At 51.0% G+C, this 26,878-nt stretch overlaps 2 protein-coding genes across 3 annotated transcripts in view; one reads left to right on the top strand and one right to left on the bottom strand.

Annotated features, from left to right (window-relative positions):
* The window catches only part of LOC141063274 (oocyte zinc finger protein XlCOF8.4-like), a 101,809-nt gene that overhangs the window by 21,725 nt on the left and 53,206 nt on the right, over window positions 1-26,878 (bottom strand). The window contains exons 1-6 of one of the 2 annotated variants that reach the window (XM_073557335.1): window positions 6,198-6,374; window positions 5,879-6,028; window positions 5,570-5,749; window positions 5,364-5,487; window positions 5,183-5,280; window positions 4,894-4,984 (exon numbers count right to left, since the gene is read on the bottom strand). In XM_073557335.1, coding sequence (XP_073413436.1) covers window positions 4,894-4,984; window positions 5,183-5,280; window positions 5,364-5,487; window positions 5,570-5,749; window positions 5,879-6,028; window positions 6,198-6,251 — 697 coding nt within the window. In that variant the 5' untranslated portion in view covers window positions 6,252-6,374. Of the gene's footprint in view, window positions 1-4,893; window positions 4,985-5,182; window positions 5,281-5,363; window positions 5,488-5,569; window positions 5,750-5,878; window positions 6,029-6,197; window positions 6,375-26,878 lie in introns of those variants that run through there. The other variant, XM_073557336.1, reaches the window with a different exon arrangement.
* On the top strand, window positions 18,609-26,386 carry LOC141063270 (uncharacterized). Its single transcript, XM_073557332.1, has 3 exons — window positions 18,609-24,491; window positions 25,934-26,083; window positions 26,213-26,386. Exon 1 carries the CDS (start codon window positions 19,059-19,061, stop codon window positions 23,931-23,933), a length of 4,875 nt encoding a protein of 1,624 aa, XP_073413433.1. The 5' UTR covers window positions 18,609-19,058; the 3' UTR covers window positions 23,934-24,491; window positions 25,934-26,083; window positions 26,213-26,386.

Here is a 26,878-nt window from a genome sequence, read left to right as displayed (position 1 = left end):
AGAATCGGAGCTCACAGCTCCGATTACTAGGCAGGTCATGCCCAGGTCACCAGCAGGGCACAGAGCGGTCACATGGTGACCGCAGCTGTGCCCTGTGGTTGGCGCGATCGCCGATCTAATCGATCGCGCCAGCCAACTCCTGCAGGCCCTACTGGGCCTGCATCAGGCTCCAGCATGATCGGTGCTAATATAGCACCGATCCTGGCCGGTACTGGCAGGGCACAGCGGCGATATAGCGCCGCTGTGCACTGCGATTGGCGCGATCGATCAGATCGGCGATCGCGCCAATCCGGGTGCTTTTTGCCGGTGCCTGGCGTTGCCAGGCACCGGCTCTAGGATCGAGTACATCGGTACTCGATCCCCGCCTAGGACATCATTGTTTCAGCCAAGCTGATTGGCTGAAACAATGAGAAACGCTGCGATTGGCTGTTCAGAATTGAACAGCCAATCACAGCGCTCTGGATGCCGGGGGGGCGGGATCGCAGCCCGGGATGCCGACGCCATCTTTTCTAAGGTGAGATGGCGTCGGAATTTTAATGCGATCACCGCGACTTTAGTCGCGGTATCTTATTAAAGGGCCCGACGTACTATCCCGTCCCCGGTCATACGGGCCCGGGTACCGTGGACGGGATAGTACGTCGGATGGCAGGAAGGGGTTAATAATGGGGCCTGATTAGGAACTACTGAAATGATCAAACTCCACAGTCTCCATCAGTACTAAATGAGTAACTAGTGGTGAAACCTCTCTGGTGTAACTAGAGTATGGGTCTCGGAGACTTCACAATCTATACTATCCTAAGCTCCAATATTTTCTGTCAGATGAGTTTCAAGAAGAAATATTAGGCATTTAAAGAGAACTGTGTATAAGGCCGGTTTCACACGTCCTGATATTTCCGGTACCGGAGATGTCCATGTGTGTAATACTTGTGGCACATGTGTGACAACCGTGTGCCGCCCTAGTGCAGCATCAGTACCACAAGGACGGCCGACAGGGAAGAAGCGCTACAGTAAGCGCTGTTCCCCGGCAGCGGGTGCTGAAGACGCTCACATCATTCTCCCCTGCTCTGCCGGCGGGGAGAATAATGATAGTTATATTAAAGTAAGAATGATGACTATTACTCCCATCAACCTACACCTGATGCTAAGTACAATGACAGCAGGAGCAGATGATGGGAGTATTCCTCACCCGCCGCCTGCGCTATAACTAAATAAAGGAATGAAAAAACGGCGTGCGTTCCCTTTTATTTTCTATAACCAGTCCGGAAAAACTCACAACTGGGGGCTGCAACCCTCATCTGTCAGCTTTGGCAAGGCTGGTTTTCAAGAATAGAGGGGTCCAAACAGTTTTTTTAATTAATTAAATAATTTAAAAAAACGGCGTGAGTTCCCCTCCATTTTTGACAACCAGCCTTGCTAAAGCTGACAACTGGGGGCTAGTATTCTCAGGCTTGTAAGGGGCCATAGATATTGACCCCCCAGCCTAAAAATAGCAGCCTGCAGCTGCCCAGAAAAGGAAAATCTATTAAATGCGCCTATTCTGGTGCTTTGCCCGGCTCTTCCCACTTGCCCTGTAGTGATGGCAAGTGGGCTTCATATTTGTGGGGTTGTATTGTCAGGTGACATCAAGCCCACGGCTTAGTAATGGAGAGTAAGACACCTATCCATTACTAATCCTATAGATATATGGTAAATAAATCACAGCCAGAATAAAGTCTTTTATTAGAGATAAAACAACACACATGGTAAGTAGGAAGAGCCGGGCAAAGTGTCGGAATTTCTGGGTTTTCTGGGCAGCTGCGGGCTGGTTATTGTTTAATCTGTATTTGTAGTTTTCAGTTAATGAGATTCTTGTGCTTCGGGGTGGGATTGTGGGAGTGGCTGTGGGTTGGGCTGTGGGAGGGGCCTTATGTGGTGCTCTGCGTATATATTCATCTGTATTGGCTTATGACACTGACCCTTCAGTGACCTGCCCCCTATTTTACATAAAAAATTACATCCAGAAAAATGTCACCGGCGATGGTGGCGCCTACGCAGTACCATCTATAAGTAAGAGATAGATGCTACTGGCCAGGCGCCGCCAGTGTCATTTGTAATTTCTTTTTTCTAAGCCTCACAATAGCCACAATATTATAGGCATAATCACCAATAATATCAACACTATTATATGCATTATGTAATAATGTGGGCAGGTCAGTGAGGGGTCAGCGACCTGTCATAAGCCAATACAGATGCATATGTAAACAGACCATCATATAAAGCTCCGCCCACAGCCCCGCCCCAGAGCACGAGAATCTCATTAACTGAAGACTACAAATACAGATTAAACATAAACCACAAGACGGATTTCATCACCAGGTATCACTGTAATCAGTATAACGACGCTGACCTGACAGTGTCTGTAGGTTACTGTGCACAATCCGGCTGACAGGATCCCTTTAAATTTAGATCTTAGGCATTTGGAAGAGGCAATGGAGAGATTTTTTTCAAGACTATCAGGGAGTTACAGACTCACATTAGGCAGGAAGGCCGATCCCACCACAATCAAACTATCATACAGAATGAACAGGTTATAAAAAAAAGACACAGAATAAAAAAATATGTTACATCCCCAACAACGTATGTACAAGGGGAGAACACTAAACGAGTTGCACTCATTTATGGTGGACCATTGCAGCCACTATGAGTCCTGACCGGAGGAGTAGAGAAAGTATTAGCGCCCCCATTTCAGGAGAGATTGTGCAGTTATCTGAATTCCTTAGGATGGAAAACATATTGGAATTCATGACGTTTAGTAAATCTATGACACCAGGGCTGGAGCCAACACATCTCCTGCAGGCGGGAATAAATGTATATTACAGCCATCAGCCACACACAGCTTAGAGATCTATCATGGCACAGGTGGAATGTTTGTCCTGGAGATTATCACAATCCTCCTTGAAATTACTGTATTTTTTGGACCATAAGACGCACCTAGGTTTTAGAGAATGAAATTAGGAAAAAAAATTGAAGCAAAAAATGTGGTCAATTCTGTACTTAATATCCCCTATCCTGGTATATATGGTCCCCTCATACCCATTCTGATACACATGGCCCACTCATCTCTATCCTGGTATGCATGGCCTCATCCCAATCCTGGTATGCAGGGTCCCCATCTTGTCCTGGTATGCATGATCCCATCCCTATCATGGTATGCAGAGCTCCCATCTTGTCCTGGTATGCATGGTCCCATCCCTATCCTTGTATGCAGGGTCCCCATCTCGTTCTAGTATGCATGGTCCCATCCCTATCCTTGTATGCAGGGTCCCCATCTCGTTCTAGTATGCATGGTCCCATCCCAATCCTGGTATGCAGGGTCCCCATCTTGTCCTAGTAGGTATGGCCCCATCTCATCCTGGTATGCAGGGCCCCATCTCATCCTAGTATGCATGGCACCTCATCGCTATCCTGGTATGCATGGCCCCATCATCCCTATCCTGGAAAGCATGGCCCCAACCTTATCCTGGTATGCATGGACCCCATCTCGTCCTGGTATTCAGTGACTTATTTCGTCCTGGTATGTAGGGCCCCATCCTTATAAGAAGCCCCCACCCCCATTCCTATCCTGGTGAGCATGGCCCATCACAAAACATTAAAAAAAACCCAAACCATTACGCTTACCTCTGGTGCCAGCATCTGCTATTTGCTTGTAAGCAGCGCTGAGAACAGTGAGCATTCATGAATATTCATTTCTCTTAAGTAGCGGCACACGTGACCGCCGGTAGCAGCAGGAAGCCGGTGGCTGACACTGCGCGCTACTGAAGAGCAATGAATACTCACTGCCCTTTGCGTGCACGTCCCTGCCATGCGCTGCTTACAAGCATATAGCAGTTGCTGGCACCGGAGCAGGACGCTGCGAGGGAGCGCGGGGTAAGTAAGTGTAATGATTTGTTTTTTAATGTTTTCTGATGGGACCATGCATACCAGGATGGGGACGGGGGTGGGGGCCAATTATAAGGATGGGGCCATGCATACCAGGACCGGGGTTAGGGGCTAATCATCTCAAGATACTATTATTAAAGAGAAATGAATATTCATTGCCCTCCAAGCCCATGGGCGTGTAATGCAGTGAATATTCATTTCTCTTTAGCAGCGGGAACAAGATTTAGCCGCAGTCACCGGCTCCAGCCTCCTGTGACCCGCTGCTCCGCTGATGCAGTTCCCTCACCTCCACACCAAAGCCAGAGCCGGTACATCCGGACTATAAGACGCAACCCCCATTTTCCTCCACATTTTTGAAGGATAAAAGTGTGTCTTATAGTCCGAAAAATACGGTAGTTTTAATACAAATTGGAAAGTCAGGATAAAGGGAAACTCTGCTGTTATTGTACAGAAATTCACACTTGGCCTCACTGCACATTTACTGTTGTGGATCATAAAAGAGATGTTTGGCCAGAAAGACTGGACCTGGTCTTGTAGGGACCATGAGACATTCAGCAGCACAGAAGGGAGAGAAGATTCATCCGATAAGATCTCAGGGATCTAGGAAGCCAACAGCATCATTACCCTCCGCTTTCTCTTACAGGCCCAGCATAAGATTTTTCTACAAGTGATTTTCTATCTTGTCAGCACATTCTACGTACGCTGTCATTTGGATTTAGTTACAGATCTGGGCAGGGAACAGTCAGCGTCTCCTAATCCCAGGGGGTAGGTGGATCTACCAGGTTGTAAGTTCTATAGAAAAGGGATTTCAATGTCCAAAATCAATGAACAGTTTTGGGTGGAGGAGAATGTTGTGGTACTAGAGGCAAAATGGTGATCATGGTAATACGGCCGGACTACACCACCGATAAAGCAACCACAGCCGGTGACTGAGAGGAATCTGTGACTTCTCTACATTCAGTGGTTACTACTCACCTGGGTAGTCATATGTGGGAATCTCCTCTTTACACCGCTCATCATCTCTTACATATGTCTCTGTAGTATTAATATGGGTCAGATCTTCACCCTGAAACAAATATTGTAAAAGTCACCGACAGATGGAGAAGTCCCATCTATGATCAGCTCTAATCCTGCCATCTCCACCGTTCTCATTACACAGGTATAAAACATATAACACTGGTGGATAAAACAAGACTGAGCACAAGACCTTCACAGCCGTCTACACATCATAGGGGAGATCTCCTGACACCTTCTCTCCATCTACCTGATGATCCTGAGGAGCACTGGGATCCTCTTGTTTACAGTCCTGTGGAAGAAGAGGACGGGGACATCTCTCTGGTGTTGTCCTCTTACTGGATAGATCTGGAGGAAACACATACAGGGACTGAATTCATTCTCTACATACAGATAATTATAGGCCGTGTGTATTTAGTCCTGTCTATTACCTGGAGATGTGAGGCGCTGGGGAACCTCCATTATGACGTTCTTGTACAGATCGCTGTGTCCTTCTAAATACTCCCACTCCTCCATGGAGAAATAGACAGCGACCTCCTGACACCTTATAGGAACCTGACACATACAATGATACCGTCATCCCCCGATCCCTTCATAGTGTTTCTGTATAATGTCCAGGCATTCCCAGCAGTGTCACCTCTCCAGTCAGCAGCTCAAACATCTTGTAGATGAGTTCTAGGATCTTCTGGTCATTGATATCCTCACGGATTAGGGGGTGAGGTGGAGGCCCCGTGATTGGGCTCAGGGGTCTTTCAGATCCCTCAGACACAGGGTCCTGACAGCGATCACTAGAGGTCTTCTTCACCACTGTGTAATCCTGGTTATGGAGAGACACATTAATAAATCTCACTACAGACATTTCCAGAGTCCTCACCTCTCCAGTTCTGTCCATATGTTATTCCCATAGATAAGAATGATAGAATGTGACGTCATCAGAATCTCTCACCTCTCCAGTGAGACGGAAGAGGATCTCTAGGGTGAGGTGTAACATTCTCTCCGCCATCTTGTCTCTGTCCATACCCATCCTTGATGGGTAAATCAAGAATATTTTCTTTTGTAGAAGATCTTCACTGAGAGGATCCGATATTGTAGAGACCTGAATGAGAAGAAGATGATGCGATGTAACACTGTGCTTGAGAGCGGGCCCACCTGGAGCTACTGTCAGGGCTGGCGTTTGTACTTCACATGTATCAGAGTGCAGGGAGTGAGTCATGTAACCACTCTTCTGCAGTTTGTGGAGGAGAGGGGGAAGGAAGGTTACCCACCCAATCCAGGATGAGCGCGCTCTCCTTCAAAGCTCCCTGCTGCAGAGAAGTCATCAGCCCCAAAAGCCTGGACGCAGCGGGGCTTGCTCTGCCTCTGACTGTGAGCTGAGCTCACTGTCTGCACTCTTCTGCTTCTGTCTGGAAGGAGCCTGACAGCCAAGGAGGCTAGGAGCAGCACCGAGGACCAGGGACACACTGGACACAACATGAGGACTGATGAGTGTCTTGGCACATGTCATTTACTATTTGATATGTCTAATCTGTTGGTCGAATATATACATACAGATACATAAAGCAATGAAGGTTCTTAAAGGGGTTGTCCACTACTTTAAATTAACCCCCCAATGTATCCCCCTGGCGCCCCTAATGAATTTTGTAAATACCTCATGTTGCCTATACTGCCTGTGAGCGTCGCTATCGCTGGCCGCTCACAGGCAGCACATGACCCCTGGCTGCAGCCGGCTCTTGCTTCCGCTGACGTCCCGACAAGTGCTGGCAGCAGCCGGGGGTCCATCTTCCTCCTTCCGCGCTGGCTGCCAGGCTGTGGGAGCGATTATCCCCCCGCATCACACCCGGCATCCACCAAGCGCCCATTCATTGAGAAAGCGCGCAGTGGATGCTGGGTGGATGCTGGGTGTGACCCCGGGGGTAACCCCGCCCACAACCCAGCAGCCACTGCGGGGACCCAGCGCTGAGTCACGCCTCACTTGTGACATCAGCGCTGGGTTACGTGCTGCCTGTGAGCGGCCAGCGATAACGCCACTCACAGGCAGTATAGGCAACATGAGGTATTTACAAAATTCATTAGGGGCCTGGGGGGATACTTTGGGGGTTAATTTAATGTAGTGGACAACCCCTTTAAACTTTTATGTCTTGTTTATCCTGCAAGCTGGACAGAGACTAAGGGTATGTGCACACGTTGCTTATTCCATTGTGGATTTTTCTGCATGGATTCTGCAGAATCCGCAGGTAAGACGACCTGTGTTTTACCTGCAGGTTCCTGCGGATTTAGTGCGGATTTGCTCTGCGTTTTTACACCTGCAGATTCCTATAATGGAATAGGTAAAGGTTTTAAATACAAGAGTTAGGACTGTCCCACAAGGGTTGCCGTGACGTGGCGGGATGGCTTCTACATTATTTTGATCAAAATTATGTTAACTAAATACCCTTATTATTACTATTATTACTACCTTCATGCAATTTTTGCAATATATTTTTTTACTTTTTTATTCCAGGATATTTGTTTTGTGTTTTGCTTTTCTCTGTGTAAAGGTCATGTGTTCATATGCAATTACAATTTGCATGCACATTAATTTACTTTTTCTGCTCAGACCCAGTTTCTCATGTTTCATTGCGCATTCTGTGCATATAAGGGTGTGACCGCCCTGCTTCTGAGTTGGAAAATCCATCCTGTCTGGCCTACACTATTACTGGTGGTTCAGTCCCTCTGTCCTTGTTCACATTTACGTCACTTGACAAGTGGAAAGGTTTTAAATACAAGAGTTAGGACTGTCCCACAAGGGTTGCCGTGACGTGGCGGGATGGCTTCTACATTATTTTGATCAAAATTATGTTAACTAAATACCCTTATTATTACTACCTTCATGCAATTTTTGCAATATATTTTTTTACTTTTTTATTCCAGGATATTTGTTTTGTGTTTTGTTTTTGGTTTTCTCTATAATGGAATAGGTGTAAAACCGCTGCGGAATCCGCACAAAGAATTGACATGCTGTGGAAAATAAACCGCTGTGTTTCCGCGCTGAATTTTCAGCATCATGTGCACAGCGGTTTTTGTTGCTCACTATGGGCCTGATTCACCGTCTCTCCTGCCTTGATTGACATGACTGACGTCTCCTGTGTCATCCACTGTCTGTCCAGCTCTCGCACCTGCACAGGAGGGAACAGGAGCTGCGCAGCGCAACAGACTGGATGACATAGGAGGCGTCAGCCACGTCAGTAAAGGCAGGAGGATGGCAATTGTGGGGTCAGAGGAGGTGCTAAGCAGGGACCATAGACACTCATCCGACTGGACGCTGCCGATTAGCTTACGAGAAGGAGAATGATTATTTTCTTAAGTTTGCAAGCGGCTGGAATCTTACAGGATGGCTTTTTAAATGTGGCTAAAAGATGGTGGCTACAGGTCTTACAGATTAACCCCTTCACCCCCAAGGGTGGTTTGCACGTTCATGACTGGGCCAATTTTTACAATTCTGACCACTGTCCCTTTATGAGGTCATAACTCTGGAACGCTTCCATGGATCCCGGTGATTCTGACATTGTTTTCTCGTGACATATTGTACTTCATGTTAGTGGTAAAATTTCATTCAAATAACTTGCGTTTATTTGTGAGAAAAATGGAAATTTGGCGAAAATTTTGAAAACTTCGCAATTTTCCAACTTTGAGTTTTTATGCCCTTAAATCACAGAGATACGGCACACAAAAAACTTGATAACTAATATTTCCCACATGTTTACTTTACATCAGCACAATTTTGGAACCAAAATTTTTTTTTTGTTAGGAAGTTATAAGGGTTAAAAGTTGACCAGTGATTTCTCATTTTTACAACACCATTTTATTTTTAGGACCACATCACATTTGAAGCCACTTTGAGGGGTCTATATGATAGAAAATACCCAAAAGTGACACCATTCTAAAAACTGCACCCCTTAAGGTGCTCAAAACCACAGTCAAGAAGTTTATTAACCCTTTAAGTGCGTCACAGGAATTTTTTTGAATATTTAAAAAAAAATGAACATCTAACTTTTTTTCACAAAAAAAAACTTCAGGTTCAATTTTTTTTATTTTACCAAGGGTAACAGGAGAAATTGGACTGTAAAAGTTATTGTGCAATTTGTCCTGAGTGCGCTGAAACCTTATATGTGGGGGGGAACGACTGTTTCGGCGCATGGCAGAGCTCAGAATGGAAGGAGTGCCGTTTGACTTTTTCAATGCAAAATTGGCTGGAATTCAGATCGGACGCCATGTCACGTTTGGAGAGTCCCTGATGTACCTAAACAGTGGAAACCTCCTACAAGTGACCCCATTTTGGAAACTAGACCCCCAAGGAACTTATCTTGATATGCGGTGAGAACTTTGAACCCACAAGGGCTTTACAGAAGTTTATAACGTACAGCGGTGCAATTAAAAAATCATATTTTTTCCACAAAAATGATCTTTTCACCCCAATTTTTATTTTCCCAAGGGTAACAGGACCCTAAAATTTATTGTGCAATTTGTCCTGAGTACGCTGATACCCCACATGTGGGGGTAAACCACTATTTGGGCGCATGGCAGAGCTCGGAAGGGAAGCAGCGCCATTTGACGTTTTTGGCTGGAATTGAGATCGGACATCATGTCGCGATTGGAAAACCCCTGATGTACCAAAACAGTGGAAACCCCCCACAAATGAAACCATTTTGGAAACTAGACCCCCTAAGGAACTTATCTAGATGTGTGGTGAGAACTTTGAACCCCCAAGGGCTTCACAGAAGTTTATAACATACAGCCGTACAATTAAAAAATCATATTTTTTCCACAAAAATGATCTTTTCACCCTCAATTCTTATTTTTCCAAGGGTAACAGGACCCTAAAAGTTATTGTGCAATTTGTCCTGAGTACGCTGATACCCCACATGTGGGGGTAAACCACTATTTGGGCGCATGGCCGTGCTCGGAAGGGAAGCAGCGCCATTTGACGTTTTTGGCTGGAATTGAGATCGGACACCATGTCGCGATTGGAAAACCCCTGATGTACCTAAACAGTGGAAATCCCCCACAAATGACACCATTTTGGAAACTAGACCCCCTAAGGAACTTATCTAGATGTGTGGTGAGAACTTTGAACCCCCAAGGGCTTCACAGAAGTTTATAACATAAAGCCGTACAATTAAAAAATCATATTTTTTCCACAAAAATGATCTTTTCACCTTCAATTCTTATTTTTCCAAGGGTAACAGGACCCTAAAAGTTATTGTGCAATTTGTCCTGAGTACGCTGATACCCCACATGTGGGGGTAAACCACTATTTGGGCGCATGGCAGAGCTCGGAAGGGAAGCAGCGCCATTTGATGTTTTTGGCTGGAATTGAGATCGGACACCATGTCGCGATTGGAAAACCCCTGATGTACCTAAACAGTGGAAACCCCCCACAAATGACACCATTTTGTAAACTAGACCCCCCAAGGAACTTATCTAGATGTGTGGTGAGCACTTTGAACTCCCCAGTGCTTCACAGAAGTTTATAACGCCCGGGCGTGAAAATAAAAAATTCGTATTTTTTCCACAAACATGATCTTTTAGTCACCATTTTTTTATTTTCCCAACGGTACCAGGAGAAATTGGACCCCAAAAGTTGTTGTCCTATTTGTCCTGAGTATGCTGATACCCCATATGTGGGAGAAAACTACTGTATGGACACACGTCGGGGCTCGGAAGGGAAGTAGTGACGTTTTGGAATGCAGACTTTGATGGAATGGTCTGCGGGTGTCATGTTGCCTTTGGAGAGCCCCTAATGTACCTAAACAGTGGAAACCCCCCACAAATGAACCCATTTTGAAAACTAGACCCCCTAAGGAACTTATCTAGATGTGAGGTGAGCACTTTGAACCCCCAAAGGCTTCACAGAAGTTTATAATGCCAGGGCATGAAAATAAAAAAATCGTATTTTTTCCACAAACATGATCAATTAGTCCCCAATTTTTTTATTTTCCCAAGGGTAACAGGAGAAATTGAACCCCAAAAGATGTTGTCCAATTTGTCCTGAGTACGCTGACACCCCATATGTGGGAGAAAACTACTGTATGGACACACGTCGGGGCTCGGAAGGGAAGTAGTGACGTTTTGGAATGCAGACTTTGATGGAATGGTCTGCGGGTGTCATGTTGCCTTTGGAGAGCCCCTAATGTACCTAAACAGTGGAAACCCCCACAAATGACCCCATTTTGGAAACGAGACCCCCTAAGGAACTTATCTAGATGTGAGGTGAGCACTTTGAACCCCCAAAGGCTTCACAGAAGTTTATAATGCCCGGGCATGAAAATAAAAAAATCGTATTTTTTCCACAAGCATGATCAATTAGTCCCCAATTTTTTTTATTTTCCCAAGGGTAACAGGAGAAATTGGACCCCAAAAGTTGTTGTCCAATTTGTCATGAGTACGCTGACACCCCATATGTGGGAGAAAACTACTGTATGGACACACGTCGGGGCTCGGAAGGGAAGCAGTGACATTTTGGAATGCAGACTTTGATGGAATGGTCTGCGGGTGTCATGTGCGTTTGGAGAGCCCCTGATGTACCTAAACTATTGAAACTCCCCACAAGTGACCCCATTTTGGACACTAGGCCCCCCCACGGAACTTATCTAGATGTGTGGTGAGCACTTTGAACCCCCAAGTGCTTCACAGAAGTTTATAACGCTCGGACGTGAAAATAAAAAAATCATTTTTTTCCACAAAAATGATATTTTTGCCCCCAATTTTTTATTTTCCTAAGGGTAACAGGAGAAATTGGACCCCAAAAATTGATTTGCAATTTGACCTGAGTAGGCTGATACATGTGGGGGTAAAACACTGGGCGCATGGCAGAGCTTGGAAGGGAAGGAGCACCATTTGACTTTTTTAACTCAGAATTGGCTGGAATTGAGATCAGACGCCATGTTGCATTTGGAGAGCCCCTGATGTGCCCAAACAGTGGAAACCCCCAATTATAACTCCAACCCTAACCCCAACACACCCCTAACCCTAATCTGAGCCCTAACCCTAACGGGAAAATGGAAATAAATACATTTTTTAATTTTATTTTTCCCTAACTAAGGGGGTGATAACGGGGGGTTTGATTTACTATTTATGGCGGTTTTTATGTTTGGCAGCTGTCACACGCTAAAAGACGCTTTTTATTGTAAAAATAGTTTTTGCATCACCACATATTGAGAGCTATAATTTTTCCGTATTTTGACCCACCGAGTCATGTGAGGTCTTATTTTTTGCGGGACGAGTTGACGTTTTTATTGGTACCATTTTCGGGCACGTGACATTTTTTGATCACTTTTTATTCCGATTTTTGGGACGCAGAATGAACAAAAACCAGCGTTTCATGAATTTCTTTTGGCGGGGTGCGTTTACACCGTTCCGCGTGCGATAAAATTGATAAAGCGTTTTTATTCTTCGTGTCAGTACGGTTACAGCGATACCTTATTTAGGTCGTTTTTTTTATGTTTTGTTGGTTTTATGCAATGAAAACTATTTTATATAAAAAATAATTATTTTTGCATCGCTTTATTCTGCGAGCTATAACTTTTTTATTTTTTTGCTGATGATGCTGTTTGGCAGCTCGTTTTTTGCGGGACAAGATGTCGTTTTCAGCGGTACCATGGATATTTATATGCGTCTTTTTGATCGCGCGTTATTACACTTTTTGTTTGGCGGTATGATAACAAATCATTATTTTTTGCTTCGTTTTTTATTTTTATTTTTTAAGGGGTTCGCTAAAGGGGTTAACTAATGGGATAGTTTTATAGGGTGGGTCGTAACGGACGCGGCGATACCTAATATGTGTACTTTTATTGTTTTTTTTTTTTTATTTCTAAAAAATGGATTTATTTGGGGGAATATTTTTTTTTTTTTCTAATTTATTTGGCGATTTTTTTTAATTTATTTTAACATTTTTTTTTATTTTTTTTTTTACTTTATTAAATAGTCCCAGGTGGGACATCACTGTCCTGTGACAGATCGCTGATCTGTCACATCACAGATCACTGTGACAGATCAGCAATCTGTCACAGGCACTGCAGAAGGCTTCCTCATGCCTGCGCTTTGCAGGCACTGAGGAAGCCAGCTTCCTGCAGGCCCCCGAAGGCCCCCGTCGCCATCTTTGATTCGGGGGCCTGCAGGAAAGGAGCCCCCCGCAGCAGCGCTGCACATTGCGCTGCCGTGGGGGGCTCAGGGAAGCACGGAGGGAGCCCCCTCCCTGCCGATGCTTCCCTTTAACCCCCGGTACACCGTGATCATGTTTGATCGCGGTGTGCAAGGGGTTAACATGTTGGGGGCGGTCCGTGACCGCCCCTGACACATTGTGCCGGGTGTCAGCTGCGATAATCAGCTGACACCCGGCCGCGATCAGCGCCGCTCACCACGTGCTATCCCGTCCATGGGCATAGGGGCCCGGGTCCCATGGATGGGATAGTACGTCTCATGTCAGAAAGGGGTTAAAGTTCGGCTCACGATCGCCGAAATTGCAATATTCAACAATTTAATCATCGATTAAATCACCAAATATAGCCGAACATACCCAGCACAAAAGCCGGTGTTTCCCAACCTGTGTGACATTGTGGTAAACACGGACTAAAACTACATTATCCTATAACACAGCAAGTGAAGAGCTAAGCGGCCTATACACCAAGCACTTAACCGACCCAATTTAGAAAATAGGCATAAATGGATTAAAGCTAAAGCAGAATTTGACCTTTAGCTGGACAGACTAGAAAGAATAAGGGGGAACCAAAAAACATCTGAATTTTTTAGATACGGTAATAAGGCTGGTTCATTATTGGCTCGCTTGGCAAAAAGCCGAACACCTATGAGATTTATAGGTAGATTGAATGATCACAAAGGTTCACCACAAACAGACCCAAAAATCATAAATGACATCTGGCATAAATACTATAACACATTGTATGAACAAGAACCAGTAGATGGAGAAGAGGGGAAGACATTCCTAGATAGACTATCCCTCCCAACAGTCTCAGAAGGTGAGAAAGATTCAACTCTACAATAAGAAAGGAAGAGATAGTGGACACTATTAACTCCCTGAAAAATAGCGAGGCACCCGGACCAGATGGGCTGCCAGGGGAGTTCTGCAAAATATTAGTAGAAGAGGTTTCTTCTCCACTGGTGGCCGTTTTTATCAAATCCTAAAAGAAAAGGTATACCTGCCAACAGGAAATAGGGCCAATATTAAAGTACACTACCGTGTGACTATTCTAGCTGCAAATGTCTGGTTTGTAATGCAATATCTTCATAGGTGTAAGGAGGCCCATTTCCAACAACCATCACTACAGTGTTCTTATGGTACTTTGATAACTGTGTAAGAAGCTAATGGATGGTTAGATTACCATTGTGCAAGTATGTTAGCACAGCTGAAAACAGTTTGGCTGATTAGAGAAGCTATAAATCTGACCTTCCTTTGAGCTAGTTGAGAATCTGGAGCATTATATTTGTTGGTTCCATTAAACTCTCAAAATGGCCAGAAAAAAGGACTTTCGTGTGAAACTTGACAGTCTATTCTTGTTCTTAGAAATGAATTATTTGTGAGACATTGCCAGAAAACTGAAGAATTCCTACCACGGTGTGTACTACTCCCTTCAGAGGAGACGACAAACAGGCTCTAACCAGAGTAGAAAGTGAAGTAGGAGGCCCCACTGCACAACTGAGTAACAAGTACATTAGAGTCTGTAGTTTGAGAAATCGACGCCTCACAGGTCCTCAACTGGCAGCTTCATTAAATACACACAAAACACCAGTATCAACACCTACAGTGAAGAGGCGACTCCGGGATGCTGGCCTACAGGGCAAAGTGGAAAAGAAAAAGCCATATCTGAGACTGGCTAATAAAAGGAAAAGATTAATATGGGCAAAAGAACACAGACATTGGACAGAGGAAGATTGGAAAAAAGTGTTAAGGACAGACGAATCCAAGTTTGAGGTGTTTGGATCACACAGAAGAACATTTGTGAGACGCAGATTAACTGAAAAGATGATGAAAGAGTGCCTGACGCCATCTGTCAAGCATGGTGGAGGTAACGTGATGGTCAGGGGTTGCTTTGGTGATGGTAAAGTGTGAGATTTGTACAAGGTAAAAGGGATTTTGAATAAGGAAGGCTATCACTCCATTTTGCAACGCCATGCCATACTGTTATGGATGAGTCACCGAAGGAGGAAAAAACAAAAATAATAGCTAAGTCCTGACTGTGAAGCAAGATGAAAAACACTAACACAGATAGAAAGATAGGCTGAGCAAATGATGGGGCCCAAGCTAACTAAATAAGACAGGACAGAAAAGCTGCTGTCTGCAATCCGCAAAAACCCTATCCAAAAATGTACCAACAGACTGATAGGAGAAACAGGCCCTGAAGTCGCTAGGCTTCAAAAAGACTATATCAGCACTCAGGTAAATTCTTAAGACAGAGCCAAAGATCAACAGATCAGAGACAAAAATGGAATTCAGCTCACCCCTGGCCGGGGATGGCAGAACTCCCAAAAAACAAGGCAAACAAAACCAGAACTAAAGTGTACAAAAAGCAGAGCAAAACTTAGCTTTGAGAAGCAGAAATCAGACTGGTCTCCAAGAATGCAGCAGGAAGATCACCAGCAAGGCAGCAGGGCGTCGGCTGCCTTATATCCAGTCATCAGTTCCTGTGACCCAGTCATCATCTACCTGCTCAGCTGTTTGGTAATCAGCCTCACTACCTTCCTTCGCCAGAAGAGGGAGTTCATCAGACAACACTGGTGAAGGGAAAAATGAACTCACAACACCATACCCTGTGGACAGCGCTTGAATGGAGCCAATTTCATCCTACAACAGGACAATGACCCAAATTATGAAAGAACTATTTAGGGAAGAAGCTGGCAGCTGGTATTCTATCTGTAATGGAATGGCCAGGGCAGTCACCAGATCTCAACACCATTGAGCTGTTGTGGGAGCAGCTTGACCGTATGGCACGCAAAAAGTGCCCATCAAGACAAACCAACTTGTGGGAGAGGCTTCTGGAAGCATGGGGTGAAATTTCTCCAGATTACCTCAGCAAATTAACTGCTAGAATGCCAAAGGTTTGCAATGCTGGAATTGCAGCAAAGGGAGCATTCTCTGACAAAAGCAAAATTTGAAGGAGAAAATTATTATTTCAAATAAAAATCTTTTTTTCGAACCTTGTCAATGTCTGGACGAGATTTTAACCCCTTACAGACCGCTGACGGGATAGTACATCAGCGGTCAGTATCCTCTGCTTTGATGTGGGCTCCGGCGGTGAGCCCACTTCAAAACCTCGACATGTCAGCTGTTATAAACAGGTGACATGTGCCGGCAATAGGCGCGGGCGGAATCAAGATCTGCCCGCGCCTATTAACTAGTTAAATCCCACTGTCAAACACTGACAGCGGGCATTAAACTAGTATTTCCGGCGTCCAGCCGGAAATGAGCGTATCACCAACCCCCGTCACGTGATCGGGGGTCAGCGACGCGTTGCCATGACAATCAGAGGTCTCATAGAGACCTCTATGGTTGTTGCCGTCAGATTGCTATGAGTGCCACTCTGTTGTTGGCGCTCATAGCAATGCTGTATTACTGCTACATATGAGCGATCTGCTCATCTCCCATATGTAGCAGAGCCGATCAAGTATGGCATGCTTCTACTCTCCCGTGGAGACTATTGAAGCGTGCCAAAAATAAAAAAAAAAGTGTTTAAAAATTAAAGAAAATAAAAATCATAAAAATTCAAATCACCCCCCTTTCGCCCCAATCAAAATAAACAATAAAAAAAATCAAACCTACAGATATTTGGTATCGCCGCATTCAGAATCGCCCGATCTATCAATAAAAAAAGGATTAACCCGACTGCTAAATGGCGTAGCGAGAAAAAAAATCAAAACGCCAGAATTACGGTTTTTTGGTCGCCGTGACATTGCATTAAAATGCAATAACGGGTGATCAAAAGAATGTATCTGCACAAATATGGTATCATTAAAAACATCAGCTCGGCACGCAAAAAATAAGCCCTCACCAAGCACAAGATCACGAAAAATGGAGACGCTACGGGGCTCGAAAAATTGTGCTTATTTTTTAGCAAATTTTGGAATTTTTTTCCACCACTTGGATAAAAGAGAACCTAGACATGTTTGGAGTCTATGAACTCGTAATGAGCTGGAGAATCATGATGGCAGGGCAGTTTTAGCATTTAGTGAACTTAGCAAAAAGCCAAACAAAAAAGTGAGGGTTTGCACTTTTTTTGCAATTTTACCGCATTTAGAATTTTTTTTCCCGGTTTTGAGTACAAGACATGATAAAACGAATGGTGTCGTTCAAAAGCACAACTCATCCTGCATACAGCCATACTGACGGAGAAATAAAAAAGTTATGGCTCTGGAAATAAGGGGAGCGAAAAATGAAAAAAGCTCCGTTCATTAAAGGGAGTCTGTCACCCCATTTTAGCCCTATCAGCTGCGGCCACCGCCATCAGGGGCTTATCTACAGCATTCTGTAATGCATTCTGTAATGCTGCAGATAAGCCCCTGATGTAACCTGAAAGATAAGAAAAACACGTGAGATTATACTCACCGGGGGGCGTTGCAGTCTGGTCCAGGGCCTCCCATCTTCATACGATGACGTCCTCCTCCTAACTTCTCCCTCGGCTGCCGCGCAGGCGTGCTTTATCGGTCCTGTAGAAGGCAGAGCAGAGTACTGCAGTGCGCAGGCGCGGGACCTCTGTGCCCTTCCCGGCCCCTCGCACTGCAGTACTTTACTCTGCCCTCTACAGGTCAGATCAGTACGCCTGCACAGGAGCCGAGGGAGAAGTTAGGAGGAGGACGTCATCGTATGAAGATGGGAGGCACCGTACGCCGGGGTGAGTATAATCTAACGTGTTTTCCTTATCTTTCGGGTTACATCGGGGCTTATCTACAGCATTACAGAATGCATTACAGAATGCTGCAGATAAGCCCCTGATGGCGGCGGCCCCAGCTTATAGTGCTAAAATGGGGTGACAGACTCCCTTTAAGTGGTTAAATTAATTTGGCAACTCAATAGATGAATAAAAGTCGGAGTTTTCATGGAAAACACAAAATTGTCTGGGTGACCCCCAAACTTTGGAGCGGTCGTGTGTTACACAAGCGATTCCCCTGAGGGTTAATAATCCTCCCTGTCCCCTAGAGGTGGAGGGGGTAACATGGGGCCACTTGTGGGGTCTCTGCTGTTCTGGTGTCAGCGCTCTTCACACGTCACACGGCGTCCGCCGTCTATCCCAGTCACAATGGCGCCCCTTCCCTCCTGAGCCTGTGGGGTATCGGCACTCAGGAGACACGGCGCACTGTGCGGCCTCAGCGCTCCTGTCACCTTTAGGACAATGATACATTGGGGGGAAAGTCACATTTCTGTGAGGAAAACAGGAAAATTGTCATTTTTTCCTTCCACATTGCTGAAATTCCCGTCACACTGTCCGAATTCAGAGATTGTCCTGTCAGAAAGGAGAAGACAGGGAGCGAAAGGGTTAATAGGACTCACAGGAGGAACCGGCCCAGAAAGCAGAAGGTCCAGGAGTGTCCACCACATATATGGCTGCTCTGTGCACACAGGACCTGTAGTGACGTCATGCCCATGTGACCAGAAGGGGCGGTGCCTCCTCCTCCATAGAGCAGACGGGAGGAAGCTGTGGCCCCGCCCACACTGTCCAGCATTCACCATAGGAGAGCAGTGTGGAGAGCGCGCAGCAGAGGAGCGGAGCTTTCAGCGGGGAAGAGCGCGGAGGAGGGAGCAGCCGACACCCCGCAGAGGACAGAAAGAAGACGGTCTGTGGAGAGAGAGTGTGGGGGGGCAGAGGCTGGGCATGGGGTAACAGGCAGAGGCTGCCAATGTGGGGTGGGGAGAGGCGGAGCTGGCGCGTGGTGGACGGGAGCGGAGCCGGAGCTGGCACGTGGTGGACGGGAGCGGAGCCGGAGCTGGCACGTGGTGGACGGGAGCGGAGCCGGAGCTGGCACGTGGTGGACGGGAGCGGAGCTGGCGCGTGGTGGACGGGAGCAGAGCCAGAGCTGGCGCGTGGTGGACGGGAGCAGAGCCGGAGCTGGCGCGTGGTGGACGGGAGCAGAGCTGGCGCATGGTGGACGGGAGCAGAGCTGGCGCGTGGTGGACGGGAGCAGAGCCGGAGATGGCGCGTGGTGGACGGGAGCAGAGCCGGAGCTGGCGCGTGGTGGACGGGAGCGGAGCCGGAGCTGGCGCGTGGTGGACGGGAGCGGAGCCGGAGCTGGCACGTGGTGGACGGGAGCGGAGCCGGAGCTGGCACGTGGTGGACGGGAGCAGAGCTGGCGCGTGGTGGACGGGAGCAGAGCCGGAGCTGGCGCGTGGTGGACGGGAGCAGAGCCGGAGCTGGCACGTGGTGGACGGGAGCAGAGCTGGCGCGTGGTGGACGGGAGCAGAGCCGGAGCTGGCGCGTGGTGGACGGGAGCGGAGCCGGAGCTGGCGCGTGGTGGACGGGAGCGGAGCCGGAGCTGGCGCGTGGTGGACGGGAGCGGAGCCGGAGCTGGCGCGTGGTGGACGGGAGCGGAGCCGGAGCTGGCGCGTGGTGGACGGGAGCAGAGCCGGAGCTGGCACGTGGTGGACGGGAGCAGAGCTGGCGCGTGGTGGACGGGAGCAGAGCCGGAGCTGGCGCGTGGTGGACGGGAGCAGAGCCGGAGCTGGCACGTGGTGGACGGGAGCAGAGCTGGCGCGTGGTGGACGGGAGCAGAGCCGGAGCTGGCGCGTGGTGGACGGGAGCAGAGCCGGAGCTGGCGCGTGGTGGACGGGAGCAGAGCCGGAGCTGGCGCGTGGTGGACGGGAGCAGAGCCGGAGCTGGCGCGTGGTGGACGGGAGCAGAGCCGGAGCTGGCGCGTGGTGGACGGGAGCAGAGCCGGAGCTGGCGCGTGGTGGACGGGAGCAGAGCCGGAGCTGGCGCGTGGTGGACGGGAGCAGAGCCGGAGCTGGCGCGTGGTGGACGGGAGCAGAGCCGGAGCTGGCGCGTGGTGGACGGGAGCAGAGCCGGAGCTGGCGCGTGGTGGACGGGAGCAGAGCCGGAGCTGGCGCGTGGTGGACGGGAGCAGAGCCGGAGCTGGCGCGTGGTGGACGGGAGCAGAGCCGGAGCTGGCGCGTGGTGGACGGGAGCAGAGCCGGAGCTGGCGCGTGGTGGACGGGAGCAGAGCCGGAGCTGGCGCGTGGTGGACGGGAGCAGAGCCGGAGCCGGCGCGTGGTGGACGGGAGCAGAGCCGGAGCCGGCGCGTGGTGGACGGGAGCAGAGCCGGAGCCGGCGCGTGGTGGACGGGAGCAGAGCCGGAGCTGGCGCGTGGTGGATGGGAGCAGAGCTGGCATGTGGTGGACGGGAGCAGAGCTGGAGTGTGGTGGACGGGGCGGAGCTGGCGCGTGGTGGACGGGGGCGGAGCTGGCATGTGGTGGACGGGGCGGAGCCGGAGCTGGCACGTGGTGGATGGGAGCAGAGCCGGAGCTAGAGTGTGGTGGACGGGGGCGGAGCTGGCGTGTGGTGGACAGGAGCAGAGCCGGAGCTGGCGTGTGGTGGACGGGAGCAGAGCCGGAGCTGGAGTGTGGTGGACGGGGGTGGAGCTGGCACGTGGTGGACGGGAGCAGAGCCGGAGCTGGCGCGTGGTGGACGGGAGCAGAGCCGGAGCCGGCGCGTGGTGGACGGGAGCAGAGCCGGAGCCGGCGCGTGGTGGACGGGAGCAGAGCCGGAGCCGGCGCGTGGTGGACGGGAGCAGAGCCGGAGCCGGCGCGTGGTGGACGGGAGCAGAGCCGGAGCCGGCGCGTGGTGGATGGGAGCAGAGCTGGCATGTGGTGGACGGGAGCAGAGCTGGAGTGTGGTGGACGGGGCGGAGCTGGCGCGTGGTGGACGGGGGCGGAGCTGGCGTGTGGTGGACGGGGCGGAGCCGGAGCTGGCACGTGGTGGATGGGAGCAGAGCCGGAGCTAGAGTGTGGTGGACGGGGGCGGAGCTGGCGTGTGGTGGACAGGAGCAGAGCCGGAGCTGGCGTGTGGTGGACGGGAGCAGAGCCGGAGCTGGAGTGTGGTGGACGGGGGTGGAGCTGGCGCGTGGTGGACGGGAGCAGAGCCGGAGCTGGCGCGTGGTGGACGGGAGCAGAGCCGGAGCTGGCGCGTGGTGGACGGGAGCAGAGCCGGAGCTGGCGCGTGGTGGACGGGAGCAGAGCCGGAGCTGGCGCGTGGTGGACGGGAGCAGAGCCGGAGCTGGCGCGTGGTGGACGGGAGCAGAGCCGGAGCTGGCGCGTGGTGGACGGGAGCAGAGCCGGAGCTGGCGCGTGGTGGACGGGGGCGGAGCTGGCGCGTGGTGGACGGGGGCGGAGCTGGCGCGTGGTGGACGGGAGCAGAGCCGGAGCTGGCGCGTGGTGGACGGGAGCAGAGCCGGAGCTGGCGCGTGGTGGACGGGAGCAGAGCCGGAGCTGGCGCGTGGTGGACGGGAGCAGAGCCGGAGCTGGCGCGTGGTGGACGGGAGCAGAGCCGGAGCTGGCGCGTGGTGGACGGGAGCAGAGCCGGAGCTGGCGCGTGGTGGACGGGAGCAGAGCCGGAGCTGGCGCGTGGTGGACGGGAGCAGAGCCGGAGCTGGCGCGTGGTGGACGGGAGCAGAGCCGGAGCTGGCGCGTGGTGGACGGGAGCAGAGCCGGAGCTGGCGCGTGGTGGACGGGAGCAGAGCCGGAGCTGGCGCGTGGTGGACGGGAGCAGAGCCGGAGCTGGCGCGTGGTGGACGGGAGCAGAGCCGGAGCTGGCGCGTGGTGGACGGGAGCAGAGCCGGAGCTGGCGCGTGGTGGACGGGAGCAGAGCCGGAGCTGGCGCGTGGTGGACGGGAGCAGAGCCGGAGCTGGCGCGTGGTGGACGGGAGCAGAGCCGGAGCTGGCGTGTGGTGGACGGGAGCAGAGCCGGAGCTGGCGCGTGGTGGACGGGAGCAGAGCCGGAGCCGGCGCGTGGTGGACGGGAGCGGAGCCGGTGCCGGCGTGTGGTGGACGGAAGCGGAGCCGGAGCTGGCGCGTGGTGGACGGGAGCGGAGCCGGAGCTGGCGTGTGGTGGACGGGAGCGGAGCCGGAGCTGGCGTGTGGTGGACGGGAGCAGAGCCGGAGCTGGCGCGTGGTGGACGGGAGCGGAGCTGGCGCGTGGTGGACGAGAGCGGAGCCGGAGCTGGCGCGTGGTGGATGGGAGCAGAGCTGGCGCGTGGTGGACGGGAGCGGAGGCGGAGCTGGCGTGTGGTGGACGGGAGCGGAGCCGGAGCTGGCGCGTGGTGGACGGGAGCAGAGCTGGCGCGTGGTGGACGGGAGCAGAGCTGGAGTGTGGTGGACGGGGGCGGAGCTGGCGTGTGGTGGACGGGGGCGGAGCTGGCGTGTGGTGGACGGGGGCGGAGCCAAAGCTGGCGCGTGGTGGACGGGAGCAGAGCCGGAGCTGGAGTGTGGTGGACGGGGGCGGAGCTGGCGCGTGGTGGACGGGAGCAGAGCCGGAGCTGGCGCGTGGTGGATGGAAGCGGAGGCGGAGCTGGCGCGTGGTGGACGGAAGCGGAGCCGGAGCTGGCGCGTGGTGGACGGGAGCAGAGCCGGAGCTGGCGCGTGGTGGACGGGAGCAGAGCCGGAGCTGGCGCGTGGTGGACGGGAGCAGAGCTGGCGCGTGGTGGACGGGAGCAGAGCCGGAGCTGGCGCGTGGTGGACGGGAGCGGAGCCGGAGCTGGCGCGTGGTGGATGGGAGCAGAGCTGGCGCGTGGTGGACGGGAGCAGAGCTGGAGTGTGGTGGACGGGGCGGAGCTGGCGCGTGGTGGACGGGGCGGAGCTGGCGTGTGGTGGACGGGGGCGGAGCCAAAGCTGGCGTGTGGTGGACGGGAGCAGAGCCGGAGCTGGAGTGTGGTGGACGGGGGCGGAGCTGGCGCGTGGTGGACGGGAGCAGAGCCGGAGCTGGCGCGTGGTGGACGGGAGCAGAGCCGGAGCTGGAGTGTGGTGGACGGGGGCGGAGCTGGCACGTGGTGGACGGGAGCAGAGCCGGAGCTGGCGCGTGGTGGACGGGAGCAGAGCCGGAGCTGGCGCGTGGTGGACGGGAGCAGAGCCGGAGCTGGCGCGTGGTGGACGGGGACGGAGCTGGCGCGTGGTGGACCGGAGCAGAGCCGGAGCGTGGTGGACGGGAGCGGAGCCGGCGCGTGGTGGACGGGAGCGGAGCCGGAGCGTGGTGGACGGGAGCGGAGGCAGAGCCGGCGTGTGGTGGACGGGAGCGGAGGCGGAGCCGGCGTGTGGTGGACGGGAGCGGAGGCGGAGCTGGCGTGTGGTGGACGGGAGCGGAGGCGGAGCTGGCGCGTGGTGGACGGGAGCAGAGCTGGCGCGTGGTGGACGGAGGCGGAGCTGGCGTGTGGTGGACGGGAGCAGAGCCGGAGCTGGCGTGTGGTGTACGGGGGCGGAGCTGGCACGTGGTGGACGGGAGCAGAGCTGGCGCGTGGTGGACGGGAGCAGAGCCGGAGCTGGCGCGTGGTGTACGGGGGCGGAGCTGGCGCATGGTGGACGGGAGCGGAGGCGGAGCTGTCATGTGGTGGACGGGAGCAGAGCCGGAGCTGGCGCGTGGTGCTGGCGCGTGGTGGACGGGAGCAGAGCCGGAGCTGGCGCGTGGTGGACGGGAGCAGAGCCGGAGCCGGCGTGTTGTGGACGGGAGCGAAGGCGGAGCCGGCGTGTTGTGGACGGGAGCGAAGGCGGAGCCGGCGTGTGGTGGACGGGAGCGGAGGCGGAGCCGGCGTGTGGTGGACGGGAGCGGAGGCGGAGCTGGCGTGTGGTGGACGGGAGCGGAGGCGGAGCTGGCGTGTGGTGGACGGGAGCGGAGGCGGAGCTGGCGTGTGGTGGACGGGAGCGGAGGCGGAGCCGGCGTGTGGTGGACGGGAGCGGAGGCGGAGTCGGCGTGTGGTGGACAGGGGCGGAGCTGGAGCTGGCGTGTGGTGGACGGGAGATAAAACATAACCTTTAGTTAGATAGTAGAATAAATACAATTTTGTGTCCCCCAGAGTGAATGAATATAAATGTTTGGGTGAAGTCACAAATAAAGGGGCGTGAGGAGCACAGCCCGATCAGGAGGAATGATTCCCACTTGAAATGGCTGAACTGCAATCAGCAAGTCCCAGAATCTCACCTTGTGGATCTGGGAGAATCCCACAGAACCCCGCAAATAACGACTGACAGATTCTGGCTGCATATAACAGGAATGACTGGAATCTGGATGACAGTTATAGAGTTACCACCCGAAATATGCCAGAGCAATAAGGAAGGAAAGGCACAAGCTCAGCAATTCATGAAGCCGGTGCGGGAGGAAAAGGAGATCCTGGGTCCAGGATGATCCATACAGGACAAGGGGAAGAAAATGCCCTACAAGACCCCAAAGGGCTAACAGTAGTCTATCCCCAAGACTCCCCCCCCCCGACCGTCCACAGCTCCCCCTGTGCTAAACAAGCCCTGCATTCCCCCATGGAAGGGCCCAACGCGTTTCTTCCAAGCTGAGTCATCAGGGGACTTCTGCTTGTGATAGGAGGTGAGGTGCCATAGTGCTGAGCTAGAGAGGAATGGATCCCTCCACTCCTTGTCTGAAGCTGTGAGGAACGGCAGGACAAAAAGGGTTAACTTTACATAGATGAGGAGAAATTAATTACCACTTCCCATTAGGAATTCCCACAGGTGTTAACACTGAACATATGGTGTGCATGCCATTATGTCTCCAATCACTAGGACGTCTTACAGACGCGTGTTACCCCAGAGAAAGGCAGGGGGAGAACATACCATGGTACTTCTGGTGGTTGAAACGCACGCCAGTGTGCCATAAAGGCGCGTGAGCCGCAAGGAAAAAATCCACCACACTCAAATGAAGGCGGGCTACTAATTGTGTCCAATGAGGTAGAGGCGTGCGCTCCACAACCTAGTGTTTCCGGTACGTGGAACACACGCCAAAATAACTTCCGGTTTCTTGAACCGCATAGAAGTAGAATATGAAACCAAGTTGGCTTGATGGCGCACGGTCCACAGCCTTGTATCTCCGGCAAGTGGAACGCACACCAATGCCACATCCGGCAAGTGGAACGCGCGCCAATGCCACATCCGGCAAGTGGAACGCACGCCAACGCCACATCCGGCAAGTGGAACGCGCGCCAACGCCACATCCGGCTTTGATGGCACCTTCCCTTTAAACTGCCAGGGTTTTGTTGCAGACGCTCCTGCGGTGTACATCTATGTTATGGGGCCCAAAGAGTTTCACTTGTTAAAATATAATGTGTCTTCTGCTTTTTTTATGTTTTTATTTTTACAAGAATTGTTGGAGCCAATTTTCTGTAGAAACATTTTAATATCGGCTTTTTCTGGAGTTTTTCTTGTAATATAGGAAAGCCTAAGGCCAGAAATAAACCCCATAAATCACTGTACATGGAGACTTTGGGATCAGATCATTTCTGTCCGTTGTGATTGTGGAACCTAAAAATCTTTTCTAAAAGCCTCAAACTTCTGTGTGTGACTCAGAGCTGAGATCTAACGTGAGAGAAGATTCCAGTATGGGGAAGACGGGAAACCTTCATATAGACGGCCGGTGGGGATGGAGTCAGTGACCGACTCTGGCCAAATCTGTTTCTAGAGCCGCAGTAGAAGATGAAGATGTTGTCCTCATCATGAAGGAGTTATTTCTCATGTCGCGTGTAATGAATATCTCCTGCAGTATTGCTAATGCCGATTCCAGTGTCGGTAATGAGACGAGAATTAGCGTTATGGAAGATGAGTCTATGAGGAACGTGTTCAGCTGCCGACTCCGAGGAGGAAACTGCTTGTTGTCTGTGGCCTAAATATATAGGTTTTATTAGTAGATGTCAGGGAAGAAAACTAAACCCTGTAAGATAATAAATCTCCTCATATGTTTCCCTTATTATCTCCAGTAATTGTATTATTACACAGGATTCTTATGGTGTTACATCGGATCATCTTCTTCTCATTCAGGTCTCTACAATATCGGATCCTCTCAGTGAAGATCTTCTACAAAAGAGAATTTTCCTGATTTACCCACCAAGGATGGATATGGACAGAGACAAGATGGCGGAGAGGATACTACACCTCACCCTAGAGATCCTCTTCCGTCTCACTGGAGAGGTGAGAGATTCTGATGATGTCACATTACATCATTCTTATCTATGGGAATAACAGATGGACAGAACTGGAGAGGTGAGGACTCTGGAAATGTCTGGAGTGAGATTTATTAATGTGTCTCTCCATAACCAGGATTACAGTGGTGAAGAAGACCTCTAGTGATCGCTGTCAGGACCCTGTGTCTGAGGGATGTGAAAGACCCCTGAGCCCAATCACGGGGCCTCCACCTCTCCCCCTGATCCATGTGGACATCAATGACCAGAAGATCCTAGAACTCACCTACAAGATGATGGAGCTGCTGACTGGAGAGGTGACACTGCTGGGAATGCAGGGACATTATACAGTAACACTATGAAGGGATCGGGGGATGACGGTATCATTGTATGTGTCAGGTTCCTATAAGGTGTCAGGATGTCGCTGTCTATTTCTCCATGGAGGAATGGGAGTATTTAGCAGGACACAGAGATCTGTACAAGGACGTCATAATGGAGGTTCCCCAGCCCCTCACATCTCCAGGTAATAGACAGGACTAAATACACACGGCCTATAATTATCTGTATGTAGAGAATGAATTCAGTCCCTGTATGTGTTTCCTCCAGATCTATCTAGTAAGAGGACAACACCAGAGAGATGTCCCCGTCCTCTTCTTCCACAGGACTGTAACCAAGAAGATCCCAGTGCTCCTCAGGATCATCAGGTAGATGGAGAGAAGGTGTCAGGAGATCTCCCCTATGATGTGTAGACGGCTGTGAAGGTCTTATGCTCAGTCTTGTTTTATCCACCAGTATTATATGTTTT

This window comes from Dendrobates tinctorius, unplaced genomic scaffold, assembly GCF_039654945.1.
Source record: "Dendrobates tinctorius isolate UK_male_01 unplaced genomic scaffold, ASM3965494v1 ptg000249l, whole genome shotgun sequence".
Classification (NCBI taxonomy): domain Eukaryota; kingdom Metazoa; phylum Chordata; class Amphibia; order Anura; family Dendrobatidae; genus Dendrobates; species Dendrobates tinctorius.
This window is presented reverse-complemented; position numbering and strand designations above follow the sequence as displayed.